This window comes from Amblyomma americanum, chromosome 10, assembly GCF_052857255.1.
Source record: "Amblyomma americanum isolate KBUSLIRL-KWMA chromosome 10, ASM5285725v1, whole genome shotgun sequence".
Lineage (NCBI taxonomy): Eukaryota > Metazoa > Arthropoda > Arachnida > Ixodida > Ixodidae > Amblyomma > Amblyomma americanum.
In genome coordinates, this window is record NC_135506.1 from 77,713,642 (window position 1) to 77,729,823 (window position 16,182).

General features: G+C 45.1%; 1 protein-coding gene across 1 annotated transcript in view; it reads right to left on the reverse strand.

Annotated features, from left to right (window-relative positions):
• Positions 1 to 4,453: 4,453 nt before the first annotated feature.
• Positions 4,454 to 16,182, reverse strand: part of LOC144108430 (neprilysin-1-like) — a 45,434-nt gene continuing 33,705 nt past the window's right edge. Inside the window, exons 8-11 of the mRNA XM_077641670.1 lie at positions 16,089 to 16,182; positions 12,993 to 13,228; positions 11,590 to 11,712; positions 4,454 to 5,017 (exon numbers count right to left, since the gene is read on the reverse strand). The exon at positions 16,089 to 16,182 is cut by the window's right edge and continues 104 nt beyond it. Coding sequence (XP_077497796.1) covers positions 4,673 to 5,017; positions 11,590 to 11,712; positions 12,993 to 13,228; positions 16,089 to 16,182 — 798 coding nt within the window. The 3' untranslated portion in view covers positions 4,454 to 4,672. The remainder of the gene's footprint in view (positions 5,018 to 11,589; positions 11,713 to 12,992; positions 13,229 to 16,088) is intronic.

The following is a 16,182-nucleotide window of genomic DNA, read 5'->3' on the forward strand; positions in this document are numbered from 1 at the left end:
GTGCAACACTGAATAATAATAATAATAATAATTGGTTTTTGGGGAAAGGAAATGGCGCAGTATCTGTCTCATATATTGTTGGACACCTGAACCGCGCCGTTAGGGAAGGGATAAGGGAGGGAGTGAAAGAAGAAAGGAAGAAGGAGGTGCCGTAGTGGAGGGCTCCGGAATAATTTCGACCACCCGGGGATAATATTAATAATAATAATAATTGGTTTTTTGGGGAAAGGAAATGGCGCAGTATCTGTCTTATATATCTTTGGACACCTGAACCGCGCCGTAAGGGAAGGGATAAAGGAGGGAGTGAAAGAAGAAAGGAATAATAGGTGCCGTAGTGGAGGGCTCCGGAATAATTTCGACCACCTGGGGATCTTTAACGTGCACTGACATCGCACAGCACACGTCAGAAGACAACACAATTTTCAATTACGAGCCTGAAGCGTCACCTATGGAAGCACTTCAAAACATCAGCAGAAAACATCTTCAGACACCCACGATAGATGACAGCACTTTACTGTTGCACAGCGTTTGACTGGCATCGGTTGTTAAAGCAGCTTTGTCAGAGTAAAAAGCGGGACCTATCTGTCCCGTTATCCCACAAAGGGTTAAGGTGGCCATTGCGCATTGTGTGAGTCTGGCAGTTAAGCTATGAAGTCTTTATTAAAGCGATTCAGAAGATAATCTTGATGAGGACCATGCCTATAGTGTTTTTCATGGTGCAATGATTTCAAAGAGCTATGCGAGAGAATTTTAGATTGAATAGTTTTACACAAACCTGGCTTTCCACAGTGAAGTTTGATCAATGGAGTCAAGAAGTCTACAGGTCATGGACTTATGTGTTTTGTTTTGGTTGTGGTTGAGAATGCTTTTCAGCAATATTCTGTTGGACTCTTGTTTTCTGAGGAAGCCTGCTTTCAGATATCAGGTAGGCTGTGTAAAATTACCTTCTTCCAACGGGCCTCCGCGGTGGCTGAACGGTTTTGGCGCTCGGCTGCTGACCCGAAAGACGCGGGTTCGATCCCGGCCGTGGCGGTCGAATTTCGATGGAGGCGAAATTCTAGAGGCCCGTGTACTGTGCGAGGTGAGTGCACGTTAAAGAACCCTAGGTGGTCGAAATTTCCGGAGCCCCTTACTACGACGTCCCTCATAGCCTGAGTCGCTTTGGGACGTTAAACCCCATAAAGCCAAACCTTCTTTATCTGCTTAGTTTTGATACAAGTTTGTTTATAATGAAATAGTAGAAATTCTAAATGGTAGAAGAATTGCTCTTCGTTTTCTGTTACATACAAAAATTTCTATAAGAAATGTGGCTCATGCTCCTATTTTTGTTTGTTGGTGCCATATAAATGACCATGAGTGAGATCAGGGAATCCGAAGAGGAATGCGCAAGGCTCAATGAGAGCTGAAAAAGAGAGCCTAGAAATATCTCAGAAATTCTTGAGGTCTTCCCAACCCATGGTTGTGTATTAAACTGGGATACCAAGCTTTGCGGCTCAAGCAGATTCACTTGCGAGCTGCAGCTAAAGTTCCATTAGCACAGTATGTTCTAAACACCAACTTTTTAGTAAATGTGGAAATTTTCCTGCCACCGTTGTGTGTCTAAGGTAGCTATTCCACACTGTGTGAGTCTGGCAGTTTAGCCATGAAGTCTTTATTAAAGCGATGGAGAAGGCCATCTTGATAAAGACCATGCTTATAATGTTTTTAATGGTGCAATAATTTTAACAAACTACACGAGAAAGTTTTAAATTGAATAGTTTTACTCAAAACTGCCTTTCCACATTGAAGTTTGAGCAATGATGTCAAAGAAGGCTACAGGTCATAGACTGATGTGTTTTGTTTTTATTCTGAGGTTGAGAATTTTTTTCAGCAATATTCTGTTGGACTCTCGTGTGCTGAGGAAGCCTGCTTTCAGAAGTCAGGTAGACCGCTTAAAATGCCTTCTTTAAATGTTTAGTTTTGGTACACGTTGGTCCCCAAAACAAGTTGGTTTATAATGAAATAGTAGAAATTATAAATGGTAGAAGAATTGCTCTTCGTTTTTTGTCACATACAAAAATTACTATAGGAAACGTGGTTCATGCTTATATTTTTGTTTGTTAGGGCTATGTAAATGTTAACAGTAATACCTGTGCTCAGCATTGAGCTTCATGCGTTGTAAACATACAGATGTTCCTTAGGCTTGTTACTGTATAAATGTTCGCTACCTGTCCTTGTCTTATTAATGTGACATGTACAGTTCTTATTGACACATTTGCACGTTATTATATTCATGGGAAGAGTTTAATAAACTTTCTTGTTACCTTCGATAAAGCAAATGGGAGATCAGGTTCTTGGGCACAAACTGTCTCGTCTCTTTCACGCTTCTTGCTCCTTTGCGTCTCTGAGAAAACTCTCTTTTTTGTTGCTCTTTTGAGAGAGAGAAGAATAATTCATATGAAGCCAGACCGTGCAGTTAAGAAAGTGCAGTTAAGTCTCAGTGCGCTTGCGCATGCACAGCAGAAAGTGCAGCAGATGGCACTGCTGCGCCCAGCGTTACACTACTGGCTGCGCCTGTGGCCGGACTCCCAGTAGTCCTTGGGAAGGCGCGTGCCTTACGGCACACTGTCTGGCGTGCAGCTCAGATAGCGAGGGCCTCTCCTGAGTTTTTCTACCTCCACGGCCCAACTAGAGTCCTCTGTAGCGCCACTCACAGCAGTTGGCGCGAAGAAAGTTGCTCAAGTCCTTAATTAGAAACCGTCCGTGGACTGGCGTGGTTTCTATTGGTTTTCGGATTACTCGAGGAGCAGTTTTATTGGCTGTTTCGTCCCTTAGGATGAGTTACAGCAGTCTTTGCATCCACTCTACGGCGCTTTATAACATTGCGTAGTTGTATCAGGTTCGAAAAACGGCGCCTATAGTAGCGTTCATAATCACCATTAGTAGACTGTTCCAAAAGAAAGGGGTGCGTCCATGACAAGAAAGGAAAAATATTGCAATTTTTCACAAGTTAAATGCACAGTGACGACTAATGGAAGTTTCACCAAAAACGGAGGCTTCATAAGGTATAGTCGGATGCAACTTAAGTCTGCAGTGAAGCTTCGCCCACTGTCAGGACTGCTGCACAGACTTCTTCCACGACAACAAAGTAGTCCGCAGTCAAAACTCTTCTCGTTACCTAGACAAGAAAGTAGTCACAAGAAAATAATTATAGCTCTAGAATTTTGATACCTAGCTCGTTTAATGAGGTCAAACATTAAAAAGCCAATTTCGTTTACTGTTGTGATTGGCTATCGGAGTCATACAGGATGCCGCGGACCATGGCCCAGTGTTAGCAATTGCTGTTTTTTTTTTAAGTTGTATCCTGCTATAGAAAAGACTGAAACAGCAAATTACATGTGGCGCCCTCTTCGGGTGATTTGCAAAGTGCATGTAAAACGAGTGTGTCGATCCCGAATTTCAGCCGCGGACCCCAGACGGTACGTTACCTAAACGACCATTCCCATCCAAATGGTGGCAATCCATTCTTCTCGGTTAGGATGTCACTAGTTTGAATCGACTGGACGTAAGGTCATTAAATCAGATTTTCTTGCCGACTATACACGTCATGTGCAGCCGGACAAATGCCAACACAACCAGAAAGAGGCAGATAATCAGTTTTTGCCGAAAATTACAATTGTATCCCCAGGTGAAAAGTCCAAATGAGATTGTTTATGGTCCCATTTCAAATGGTTTAACGGTTTATTGGCCCATTTCCTGTAGCTACTGGGACGAGTAGCTGCAGGACCAGTAGCTGCTGGTTAACATTTATTTAGATAAACCACCCGTGTAATATTTTCTTATATCGTTAACCATTCTGAAGTTACAAAAAGTTTTTCTTAAAGATGATAAGCACACTCCAAAAATTACGGAACACAGAAACAACCTATACTAAAATGCGTCACCCTTCAAGACCAGCCACATCTGTCTATAGTAAGAACACACCGCTTTAAACGTAGCAAGCGCCAGCAAGAGCAACAACAAAGCACTGCAATACACATTACACATGAGAAACTTTATATACACTCGTATTTAAACTTTTACTATGAGCGCATGCTTATATACTCTCTCATTAAGTGCGTGCACAGGTGTTAGTGGAGAACAGTTTATAAACATAATGTACTCACTAAATATTAGCGCTATTTCGGCAATTTATAGCAGAAAAACTCCAAGAGATTTAGCTGAAAAATTTTGTTAATTGAAGAACACCAGTACGAGATAAACAACAGAAAACGCTGTCAATCCAACAACAAAAAGTTTTCAGTAGGAGCTAGTAGATCCCACTTCAGAACCAAAAGCTCCCAGCAGGGACCAGAAGAGCCCATAAAAAGACCAGTGGATACCTTCTGGGAGCATATAGACCAAATAAAACCGGAAGGCTTATTTCTGGGGACAGAGGTTCCGTCTGTGTTTCTTTAAGGAGGTGGTGCGTTAAGCAGCACAGAGCTTCAGTCGTATTAAGCGGCGTCGCTCAGTTGTTGAGGTCGGTAATAATTCTCAGGCAGCACAACACAATGTGCAGATTGTGAAAGAGCGGATTCTCATCGCCTTGAAAAAGGCTTCAGTTGACGACACACAAGTGGAGCAAACAGACGGGCAGCTGACCCTATCGCCGCAGCTTGCAGCAACAAGGGCGCTGCGCCGTCAACGGCGGTCAGCTCCAGAAGGAACACTTGCTGGCAGGATTCATGCGTGCTTCGCGGCTGCAGCCGAACGCCGCTGAGAAGGCGTTCACGTTCATAGCAGGCACATTGCAGCGCGCTCGCGCACTCGCAAAGCGGCCATTGGGCGTGCGGCTGTTCAGCTTGCATTTCGTCATGCAGTGGCCCACAAAGAAGAGCTGCACTGCGGTCAGGTTGAGGCCCGGAAAGGTCTCGGTCTGCTGGCCGCTGGCCAGCCTCCGGAAAGCTTCGAACGCCGTCGCTGTGCCCACCAGATCTGCCATGTTCTCAGCCTCAGCCGGATCACTGCTCTTGCCCGTCCTGGTTGTCAACCACGCCTGCAGCGAAAAAATTTGGTTTGAAAATGCGGGCAGTATACAGTGTTCAGCTTTTAATTTTCTTAGGTGTTCATATAGCATGTGACCAAGACGGTAACACACATATCTGAAGCATGTCCAACGTTTTGCACAAAACTTGCGAATATTGGAAAATTGTAAATTACATGTTATGAAAATGTCGAAGACAATGGTCCAATGTTTCGATGTGTAGCAAAATCTTTATTTTGAAGTTTTTACATCGCTCGCAAGGAGCAGTTAAGGCTGCCCTAGAAAAGCAATGGGGAACGCTTTTGACGAGCGCAAAAACGTTAATGGTAAAAAAATGCAAGCCTGCGGACGGGAGATTTGCGGATATATTGATTGTTATATTGAAATCTTACAACATACAAAAAAACTGTGTTCATATACTCTTTCCATTAAAAATTGCTTTTATCTAGAATTGTTGGGTATGACAACCCTCTTTTAGGAGCAGAAGGTGTGTGGGCAGCGTCATGTCATACCGGAAGCCCATCCCCATGGCAGCGACCAGCATGAAGCCCATAGTTTGGAATGGGACGTTTGAAACGCTGACGCCGTCACCGTTTCTGGCGGTGTAAAGGCGCACTGAACCAGGCATATTCGTATTATCGAGTACAGCGGAATTGGGCTAAGTCTGTTCAAATGTTAGGTACGAATGCGGAATGCATCTAAGTGCCATCGACATCAGCTAGAGGCTGTGCGATGGAAGCGCCATTATGAAATGTGCGCACCAACGTTCCTAAAGTCATCGCACTGTATGAAATGAAAATTCAACTGCGCGAATTAATTCAGACCACGCACGATAACTGACTGCAGGGCTCTGCCTTCATATTGTCGCCGGTAGTTTCGGCCCCATAGGCTACACGCGCACGTTGGCTAGAGTACAGCGCGGATACTACTAGTCGAAACTACCGGCGACAGTGAAGCACTATGTACGGACGTGCGTAGACTGCCAACGTCGTAAATCGCCCCCTGAAAAACCAGCCGGTCTACTCCACCCTCTTCAAGTGCCAAAGACACCTTTCAAGCAAATTGGCATGGACCTCCTGGGACCATTTCCGACGTCTACTGCCGGGAATAAATGGATAATTGTCGCCACCGATTATCTAACTCGCTACGCGGAGACGAAAGCTCTGCCCAGGGGTACCGCCGCCGAAGCGGCTCGGTTCTTCGTTGAGAACATTGTCCTCAGACATGGCGCTCCGGCACTCATTATAACTGACCGAGGAACTGCCTTTACGCCCGAGCTTTTGGAAACCGTTCTCCGCCTCAGCGGTACCAGTCATCGTAAAACGACGGCCTATCACCCTCAAACCAATGGATTGCCGCAACGCCTCAATAAGACAAACGCAGACGTGCTCTGTATGTACGTTCACGTGGACCACAAGAATTGGGACGAAATTCTTCCCTACGTCACGTTCGCCTACAATACGGCACAACAAGACACCACTCGCATGACGCCTTTCAGCCTTCTTCATGGCCGACCAGTGACAACTATGCTGGCTGTCATGTTGCTCCCGAATGCCGATGGCGACGATGTCGATCAGGACGCCGAGGAATTCGCACAGCGCGCAAAGGAAGCTCGCCAACTAGCGTGTGTGCGCATCAGAACTCAGCAGGAGTATGATGCACGACGCTACAGTCTTCTCCACAGACATGTCATGTATGAACCTGGCAACAAGGTGTGGCTCTGGACCCCTATTCGCCGCCGTGGGCTCTCCTTAATACTACTACGGCGATATTTCGGGTCCTATGTTGTGCTGAGACGTTTAACCGACGTAACGTATGAGGTGGTGCCAGACGGGTTATCGACATCCAAGCGACGCCGGCAACAAGTCGACGTCGTCCATGTTGTACGTATGAAGCAGTACTACTCGGACCGATCTTGACCTCCTACTTCTTTTTGTGACCACCGAGGTGATCCTTCCTGAGGAGGGGGGCAAATGCCGCATGCAAGAAGACGCCAAAGATGACGAATAGGTCTACGAGCGCGACGCTGGAAGAGGAAGAAGCTGAAAGGCGCCGGGACTCTTGCTGGTTGACCAGTAAACCGTTTTTATCTTCAGCTCTCCTCGGGGTTCTACCGAGTCGTGACAATATGTAGTCACGGCCACTGATCCCCGACAAATTTTATACTCTAAACAGAACGTGAAAGGGAGTTCGCTAGAAGACAGCTTACTACCTTTGTACTCTCAACAGGCGTATTCGTGTTTGGAGTGTACAATCTGATGTCTACCGGAACTACTGCTTAACTTCCCCGCGTAAGTTGTTACAATATCAATGCCTTGTGTTCTGTTTGCGGTGTATTTTTGTTAATTATGGTTCTTGTTGTTCTTTTGTACCGCTCTGCGGTGGTTCAGTGGTTATGCATGCTGCTTGGCTGTTGATCCGAAAGACGCGGGTTTGATCCAGACAGCGGCGGTCGCATTTCGATGGTGGCGAAATGCTAGAGGCCCATGTACTGTGCGATGTCGGCGCAGGTTGAAGAACTTTGGGTGGTTGAAATTATCGAGAGTCCTCCACTAAGGCGTCCCTTTAGCCTGAGTCCTTTTTGGGCGTTAAACCCCATAAAATCATAAACCATTCTTGTTTCATTTTAATTTTGTTTGTATTAATTGGTGTCAGCTGGTAAATATTTTTGACTGTCTGCTGCTTTGTTCATGCTTTTGTTTCTTAGCTTTTTTGTTCTACCTTTACACATTGAATGACGAATGATGACCGCATAGCATCTTTTATGTTCTCTGTTTTCGTTACATCTGGGGTTTCATTGCTTGCTATTTGGATTTTTTGTCTGTACCCCCCCCCCCCCCCCCCCCCCATAAAAAAAAGTTATGCCCTCAAGCGTGGAGACCTTTGGGGTGTTTTGTATAAATAAATAGTTTTTTTAAAGCGAAATTTATTTCCCCAGGGCATCAATGATTGGTGAAGGTTTGATGAATGATGTAGTAGAGAATAAATGAATAGAAAAAGGCTAGCTAAATAACAGTGCGCTCGAATTCGTCACTTCCTCTTGTTATCACGGCATCGGAATCTCCTCTGATCTTACTTGGTCCCTTTACATTAGCACCATAATTAACAATGCTGATCGCATGCTTGGTTATTTTTTTTTGAAAGCGAAATTTATCGCCCTAGGTCATCAATGATGGGTGGAGGTGTGATGAATGATACAGTAGAGATTAAATGAATGGAAAAGGTTAGCTGATTTCACGAAGTACAGTAGAGAACGATGGTACGGTCCCTGCGTCCAGGCAATGCATGAAGAAGGGTTGCTTGGCGAAAGACCTGCTACCATCAGGTGCCGGATCCTTGTAGGCTTGAGTGCTGGGCAGTCCCACAGTAAGTGAAGAATGTCGGCCTCAATGTCCTCGTGTTTACATATCGGACACCCTTGCCGAGGAAACAAATCTCTGTGCTGAGGCCACTTCCGAGTGACGGCTGGTGTGAGGGAAACCCCGACCCGGATCCCACTAAGCGCAACCTCCTCTGCACGGGTAAGACCGCGGGGGAGGGTTACCGCACACGGAGGGATGAGAGCACGTGTGCGGCGCTGGAGGAACTCCTTTATTGAAGAAAGGAGGGTAAAGTTGTACAAATTAAGGAGCCGAGGCGGTGATTAGTCTGGATTCGCAAGGCGGGTCGCTAAATCTGCCTGGCTTTGATAAGTCAGCAGATCCCGTGGGACCCACTCAACACGTACTGGCTGCGGGATGCGTGCCGTGAGCCGGTGGATGTCCTGACATAGCGTTGGATAGCGGCTAACACGTCGTAGCAACCGGACAACTTGAAGGGCTTCAGTGCGGATGACAACGCGGGCCGCAGGGAGCATAGTTATGTCGGCCACGGAGCAGAGTGCTTTTTGAACTGCAACGAGCTCAGCACAAAGGGACGAAGGGGGTTCCGTAAGCTGAAACCAAGAGGTTTGATTCATGGCAGGTCTGCACGGGCAGTAGATAGCTGTTGTTGTTTTGCAGTCTTGCATGCTTTCGTCTACGTAGACAACAGGCAGGCAAGCATCTTGTTCCTCAAATTTCTGGCGAAGCAACGATTCCGAATTAGCACATGTTGGCCGGCGATTATCTAAACAAATAGATAATAAATAAGTTTTTGTTAAAGACATTTTTTTTTGAAGTACCACGCGATATACATATAAAACCCCACTTTAATAAAGCCGTGCGAACAAGCTTACGTTGCAGAAGAGTAGCGTGTCTGGTAAGCAGCCGAAAGGTCATGTGTTCGGTTCGCTACTAAATTACCTCAATCTTCTCTTCAGCGCAGTTCATTTACTTTGTGTACTATGCATGTCCTAACGACGTTTCAGTCACGTCGCGACGTTTTCATCGCCAGCTATCTTAATCAGTTTGAGAATTCCGCAGCACTGTGTGTGATGTCGCGACCGTCTCGACCAATCCGGCTTTCGTTCACAAACCAGAGACGAGCCCAACTGCGCCGGGTTCTCCACTGGACGTAACCCTTAACATCGCATTGAAATAAATACCGAACATGGGAGCGCCTGACACCAGCGCGTTTCAAGGGCGACGCTTCTAACCTGACTATTCATTACAAGGGCAAACAGAAACAGGCACGCACACTACGTACACATACATACATACATACATACATACATACATACATACATACATACATGAATGCATACTACATACATGCATACATACATGAATGCATACTATATACATACATACACATACATACATGAATGCATACATACATACATGAATGCATATTACATACATACATACATACATGCATACACACATACACACATACATACATACATACATACATACATACATGCAGGGGCGGCTACACACGTACACGTACATACATACATACATACATACATACATACATACATACATACATGCATACATTACCCCATCGAGCTGTATTTTTAACATTTGCGCTTCTATGCAAGCTTCGCTAGCACAAGTTAAACAAGCTATACTAAACTCTACAGAGGCTCACAAAATAAAGCCGTAAACTTAGTAGAGTAGGGTTGAAATAATTGTGTAATTAATCGCCGGCATTCACCAAAGCCTATTCAACGAATACCGTTCCCACGTCGAGTTGTTGATAAATACAGTCTCATCCTATCATCTGGTAACTGACTAGGTTAGCTTAGCTGGTAATGCGACTGCCTCGGGCAAGCTGCTGTTCCGGGATTGATCTCCAGACGAAGGAGAATTTTTCCTGAACTGTAAAATTTCTGTCAAAGCCGCATAGATTTCATTTTGAGCCGTGTTGCTGCGCATGCATGAATGGTAATGATTTGATTTAATTTAGGGATTTAACGTCCCAAAGCAACTCCGGCTATGAGGGACGCCGTAGTGATGGGCTCCGGAAATTTCGATCGACCACTTGGGGTTCTTTAACGTGCACTGACATCACACAGTACTCGAGCCTCTAGAATTTCGCCTCCATCGATATCCGACCGCCGCGGCCGGGATCGAACCCGCGTCTTTCGGGTCAGCAGCCGAGTGCCATAACCACTGAGCCACCATGGCGGCTCGAATGGTACTGAATAACGACCAGTGTTTTGATGTGGCCTGTTTCTTTTGTGTCTGTGTCGTCCTTGCTTCCTTTACGTTGCACTTCTCCATGAATAATGTTTCCCGCATTTCTAGCTGGCGGACGTAACTTGTGATGCTCTTCGAGCTTGTCAGTACAGAACTCCCATGCATGGCCGCCAGGCTAACATGCGTCTGCACTAAATGCGCGTCGAGGTCAAGCACGCGCCATCATCGTCATCCTCGTGATCAGCCTAACTACATCACGCACAGGACAACAGCGTCTCCCATATTCCTTCAATTAACTGTGGCCTATGCCAGCTTTCTAACCTAATCCACACACCAGGCTCTTTGCCGCCCTTTGTTACGCTTGCCTTATTATGGAATGCACTGGAATACCCTGAAAGGCTATAGGTTATCTTGCCTTCCAACCACATAACCGCCCATGCCCACTTCTTTATTTTAGCTAAGATATCACTAAACGCATCTCTTGCTGATCGGTAACGTTACAGCAGTCACTGCCCTTTCCATAGCTTGCTGCGCTGTACTCAACCTCATTTCATACCTTGTCGTTAGCCTACAAGTTTCTGGCCCGCTTAGGTCCATTCAACCGTCACAGTGGCCTTTTCTTTCCGCACCTCCACTTCAACTTGCAGAGCGCAATGTGGTTGCTGTAAAAGGTAGCGAGCTAAGTGGCGATAGGTGTGGAAGGCTTTGGAGGGCATTCTTCGTAACACGGGACGAAGGAGGCCCACAAGCTGGTTAGCAAAGCCGTACCACCCACCGCTTGGCCAGGCCGCTGCATTAGGTCTTATGGATACAATTGTCTCATTCATCAAGATTCTGTTCTGAATCGTGGGCTTTCTGGTTTTGTTAAAAGATTTGTGTACAAACGCAATGCCTTTGTTAAACCAGCGTTGGTGAATATAGTTGAATATGAATATAGTTGTCGTCCAAAATGTTTTCGGCGTGAAATGCGGGCACATCTCTTGCAAAGTTCGGCTCACTCCCCTGACACTGCAGCTTTACCTTTGCGTGTGAGTCACGTAGGCACTGCACCCTCTGGTTGAAGGGCCCCCGGGTGTTCTCGTGGTAGCAGTACATTATTGGGCCAGTGACGTCGTATCCGGTCATAATCTGGTGGGCCAAGGCCTGAAGTAAACACGCGCAGGCATTGCGAGGATCGGTCAGTGCGGACTAAGCTTAAGCACAGGCTGTTCGTCTTCACGCACCTTATTAGAGTTTTGAAAATCACGCCGTCAGCAATTTAATACGAGTACCCGGTGACCAATATAAACAATATAGGCGAGCGTATGACTAGCCTACCCTGAAATGGGCACTGCTCACTTTCACAATTGTTTTTTCGAAAGCAGTTCCTTGGACACGACTGTAGCGCTGGGCCAGCTGAGGCACTGCGATTTCTTCTCAATGCATTTCACACGCCAACTGGTCATTGAGCACAAAAATTTGAAATATTGTGCTTGAAGGAAATCACACGACAATAATTCCCTAAATTTCTCCCGAAGAGAGTATCATTATTGTTTCCTGCACTATATATTTATGGCCCGGTCATTTCAGCGTCTGCCACGTGAGTGGTACGTGCGGGGTAAGATCGTATATGCGGGCAGCTACCTATCGGCTTTCTAATGGGTACAAGCTTTCCATTGTCGCAGTGCTCAACTTTATTTTGTTTTCGCTTATCGTTCGTATATTTAGTTTTATTATTTGAGAATGTCGTTCACCTCCAACTTTTCGGTCTGCCTAGGGGAAGATCAAAAGGCACTTAAGTGCCTGACGAAGAGTCTGCCTCCTCCTTGTTTCCCTTTCAGGATCACAAGAAATTCAGCGCAGAAAACAAACAAAATAGAAATGAAGACTAAGTGGTTACACTGTCGTGTATTTTATTGAACACCTATATGCCGTTAAACAAATACACAAAAGCAAGCAGATAAAATGAAAGGAATGGTTGCGTCTGGAGTGGCAACAGGTACACAGTGATGTTCGTTTTGAAAGGTTTCAATGGCCTGCTTTTTTGGATAGTGTTCTCAGGAGGAAGATGGTCATAAGTTAGCCTCCCAGTGATGTAGTTTCTGCGAAGTTTTTGTTTATTATAATTTGTGTGTCATGTATTGTAGCTATGTATTTTCGCAAGATATTCTTGCGGCAAAATGTGGCACGATAAAAATGCATCTGTCGGTAAATAGCTAACATATCCTTCTATTTAGAACGTTCCATACAATAAGCACTTGGCATTTTGTAGGCAATTTAAACAATCTAAATTCTAAACTGATCGCAAAAACCCAGGCGCTCAGAGAGGATGGATGGGTTGTTAAAGTCGATGTTCTTGGCGGACTTGTCCGAATGGTTTTATCGCCCTTGTTATACATTTTCGGTCATTCTCTTTTTCAATATTCGCTTTTTCGTAGACTCACACTGCCTAGGCCCCCGTAGTTCAAAGCAACGTTGCCCTCAGGGTCGAAGAAAGCGGGCAGCAGTGCGCCCGACGGAATGATCACGGCGTGGCTTCCTTCCACGTAGTAGGGGCTCGCTCTGCTCATGTTGAAGTGAATGCGCGTCTGGTCGGACCACTTCTCCTGTGCCCTCGCCGATCGGGTTTTGAGCCATTCGACCAAGAACACGCCGCTCGGTGCCGTGTCCGGGAAGGAAGCTGCGGGCAGAGAGAGCGGTGGATGTTCCAAGCGGCTATGTTCTAAGTGAAGCAGTAAACGTGGTAAGAATAATCGGTAAAACATATTCAGGAACCTAGCAGAGATAAATGCTCAGGTTGTCAACAACGAATAAAAAGCAGATGGCAACGGCTCAGACCGTTTCGTTCATTCAAGATACCCTCGACGCATGTTCACCACCGTTGCCTGGTGATACGTACGTGGCCTATATATAACTGAAGCCTGTGATAACGGGTGACTTCAAAGAAAACTGATTAAGGAGGAGACTTGGAAAATTGTGATGTGGCAGCTTTCTCTGTGCAACTTATCGACGCCGTTGGTGTAGCGCGGGAAAATGCCGCCGCGGTTGCTCAGTGGTTATGGCCCATCCCTTATGAGTTTCGTGATCTTTCCGTTCGCTGTCCGGGGCGGTCTCTTAGAAAAGTACAGGAAAACTGCATTATAAAGTCCAATAAAACTACTAGAACGTATGCGTTACAACGGAGCACGCCTCCAATACTGGAAGACAAGGCGCGTGTACTTTCTCTGCAGTTAAGTGAGTCATTTGAGGGCAAATTATCTTGCACTGTGCATGCTGAGCTGAGCGGTGGAGCAACTTCAAAGGTCCCAGGTAGCACCGCACATTAAAATAGTGATATAAATATGTTATGTAAGTTGCAGTAATGTCACATGTTACATTGTAATGTTACATTAACGTTAAAACACTTTCTGGAAACTAACTCGTTCTTCAACAGAGCCCAGCACGGTTTCCGAAAATTTCTTTCATGTGAAACGCAACTAGCATCATTCACTAACAGGCTTCATATTGTCATTGATAAACGCTCAATAGCTTACTGCATATTTCTTGATTTCACGAAAGCTTTCGAAAATGTTTGTCATCGACTCCTCCTTCATACTAGCCAAACTTAACATTGAGCCTAACATCCTACTTTGGCTTGAACAATTTCTTTTAAACCATTCAAAGATTGCATCATCTAACAATCGCAACTCCTCATTATGTTCCGTTGGCTCTGGCGTGCCTCAGGGCTCTGTGTTAGGTCCTTTGTTGCTCCTAATATACATTAATGACATACCTGACTGTGTATCTTCTAACATTCATTTATTTGCTGATGATTGTGTTGTTTTTCGGGAAATTAACAGTTCGGACAATACTAATGCAATGCAACATGATATGGATGCTTTTACTAATTGGTGTGACTTGAGGAAAATGGACCTTAATACATCTAAATGTAAAGACTGACGTGTCTCTAGAAATTCCTGCAGTCCTAGCGTCTATTGCCTAAATAACAGCGCGCTCGAATACGTCACTTCCTCTTGTTATCACGGCATTGGAATCTCTTCTGATCTTACTTGGTCCCTCTATATTAGCACCATAATTAACAATGCTAATCGCAAGCTTGGTTATCTTCGCCGAGATTTTTCTTCGACCCCCAGCTCAATTAAAGTCCTCCTGTACAAGACACTAATACGTAGCAAACTAGAATACGCTGCATCCATTTGGGACCCTAGCTGTGCTAACCTAACCTATGCCTTGGAGCTTGTCCAGAATAACTCAGTTCGTTCCATTCTGCATAACTACCATCGTACTGCTAGCATATCATCAATGAAACGCGTGTTAAACCTTCCTTTATTAGCTTCTCGTCGGAAAATTTATCGCATTTGCTTATTCTATAATTTTTTTCATATTGGTCCCAAGATTCGTAGCGCACTCATCCCTTCGCCTTTGTACATCTCACCTCGTCTGGACCACGAACACAAGGCTGGAATTGCTCCACCCAGGACGAAAACATGCGGCAACTCCTTCATTCCTCGAACATCCATATACTGTAACCACATTCCCGGATCGATTGCCAGCATTATAGACATTACTCATGTTAGAACCGCATTAGCCACCATTTTATATGTCGACAATTAATTTGTCTGCTCCGCGTTATCTTTTCTGTATTGTATTTATCTCATCCATACCACACCCCTCTGTTATGCCCCAGTCCTTGAGGGTACAATAAAGAAATAAACATTGGCGTTAAATTGAAAGCGCTATTTTAACGATATAAACAAACACTGCTTTAATATAGTCTCCGAAAAGTTATTAGCATGCTAGAATCTAACTATAGAACAACGGTACAAATATATTGCGAGCACTGGTTTCCAGAAATTGTCCCAGTGTTTTTATAGTAAAGATGTTTTTCAACTAGGAATACTTTGCAACCATATCTCTTAGATATTACTCGCCATTGATTACATGTGCAGCCCCATTATTTTGTCAGAAAACTTCGGCTTTACCTATTCGTCACTATCATTCATAGGGCATCCCTCAGTAATGGGTATATAAGCTTGAATCCATGATTTCGTTCGGAGGTGGGTGAATACGAGTTGCATGTTGTACTGCATAGTGGAACTGAAGTGTCGCCCTCATTGCTGGGTCTTGCAAAGCGTTGGAAGTTGTGTGCCAGCACAACTGGCAGGCCTGCATACTTGTGCAGGGCTGATTCATGTTTCGTTAATGTCCGGGAAAGGTTATTCGAACGTTTATATGTAAAATTATAATAACTTTACAAAAAAAAGGTCATTAAGCACATTGACATTACATTTGACCATAATGAAAATGTAACATTGTCATAATGTTTCAGTGCTACCTGTCGTGTTCCGCAATAATCATTCTGCGGTTCCCTTCAAATCTTCATTACCTGGGCACTTTCAAAACGCTAAGCTTTCCTAAGGATATCGCTAGCGAGCGAAGGGAATACTTCCTTCCGTTAATTTTAGAATTCAACTTGGCTAAATTGGCGGAGAGCGATAGACTGCACGCTAAGTTCAGAACATTTGCGGTGAACCACTGACCGTAATGCCCATTCACGAAGGATTCGTCGAGGGTCCGGCCGAGACTGCCGACGCGGACCTTGATCCTGTTCAAGTTCCGGTGGGCAAATTCGAG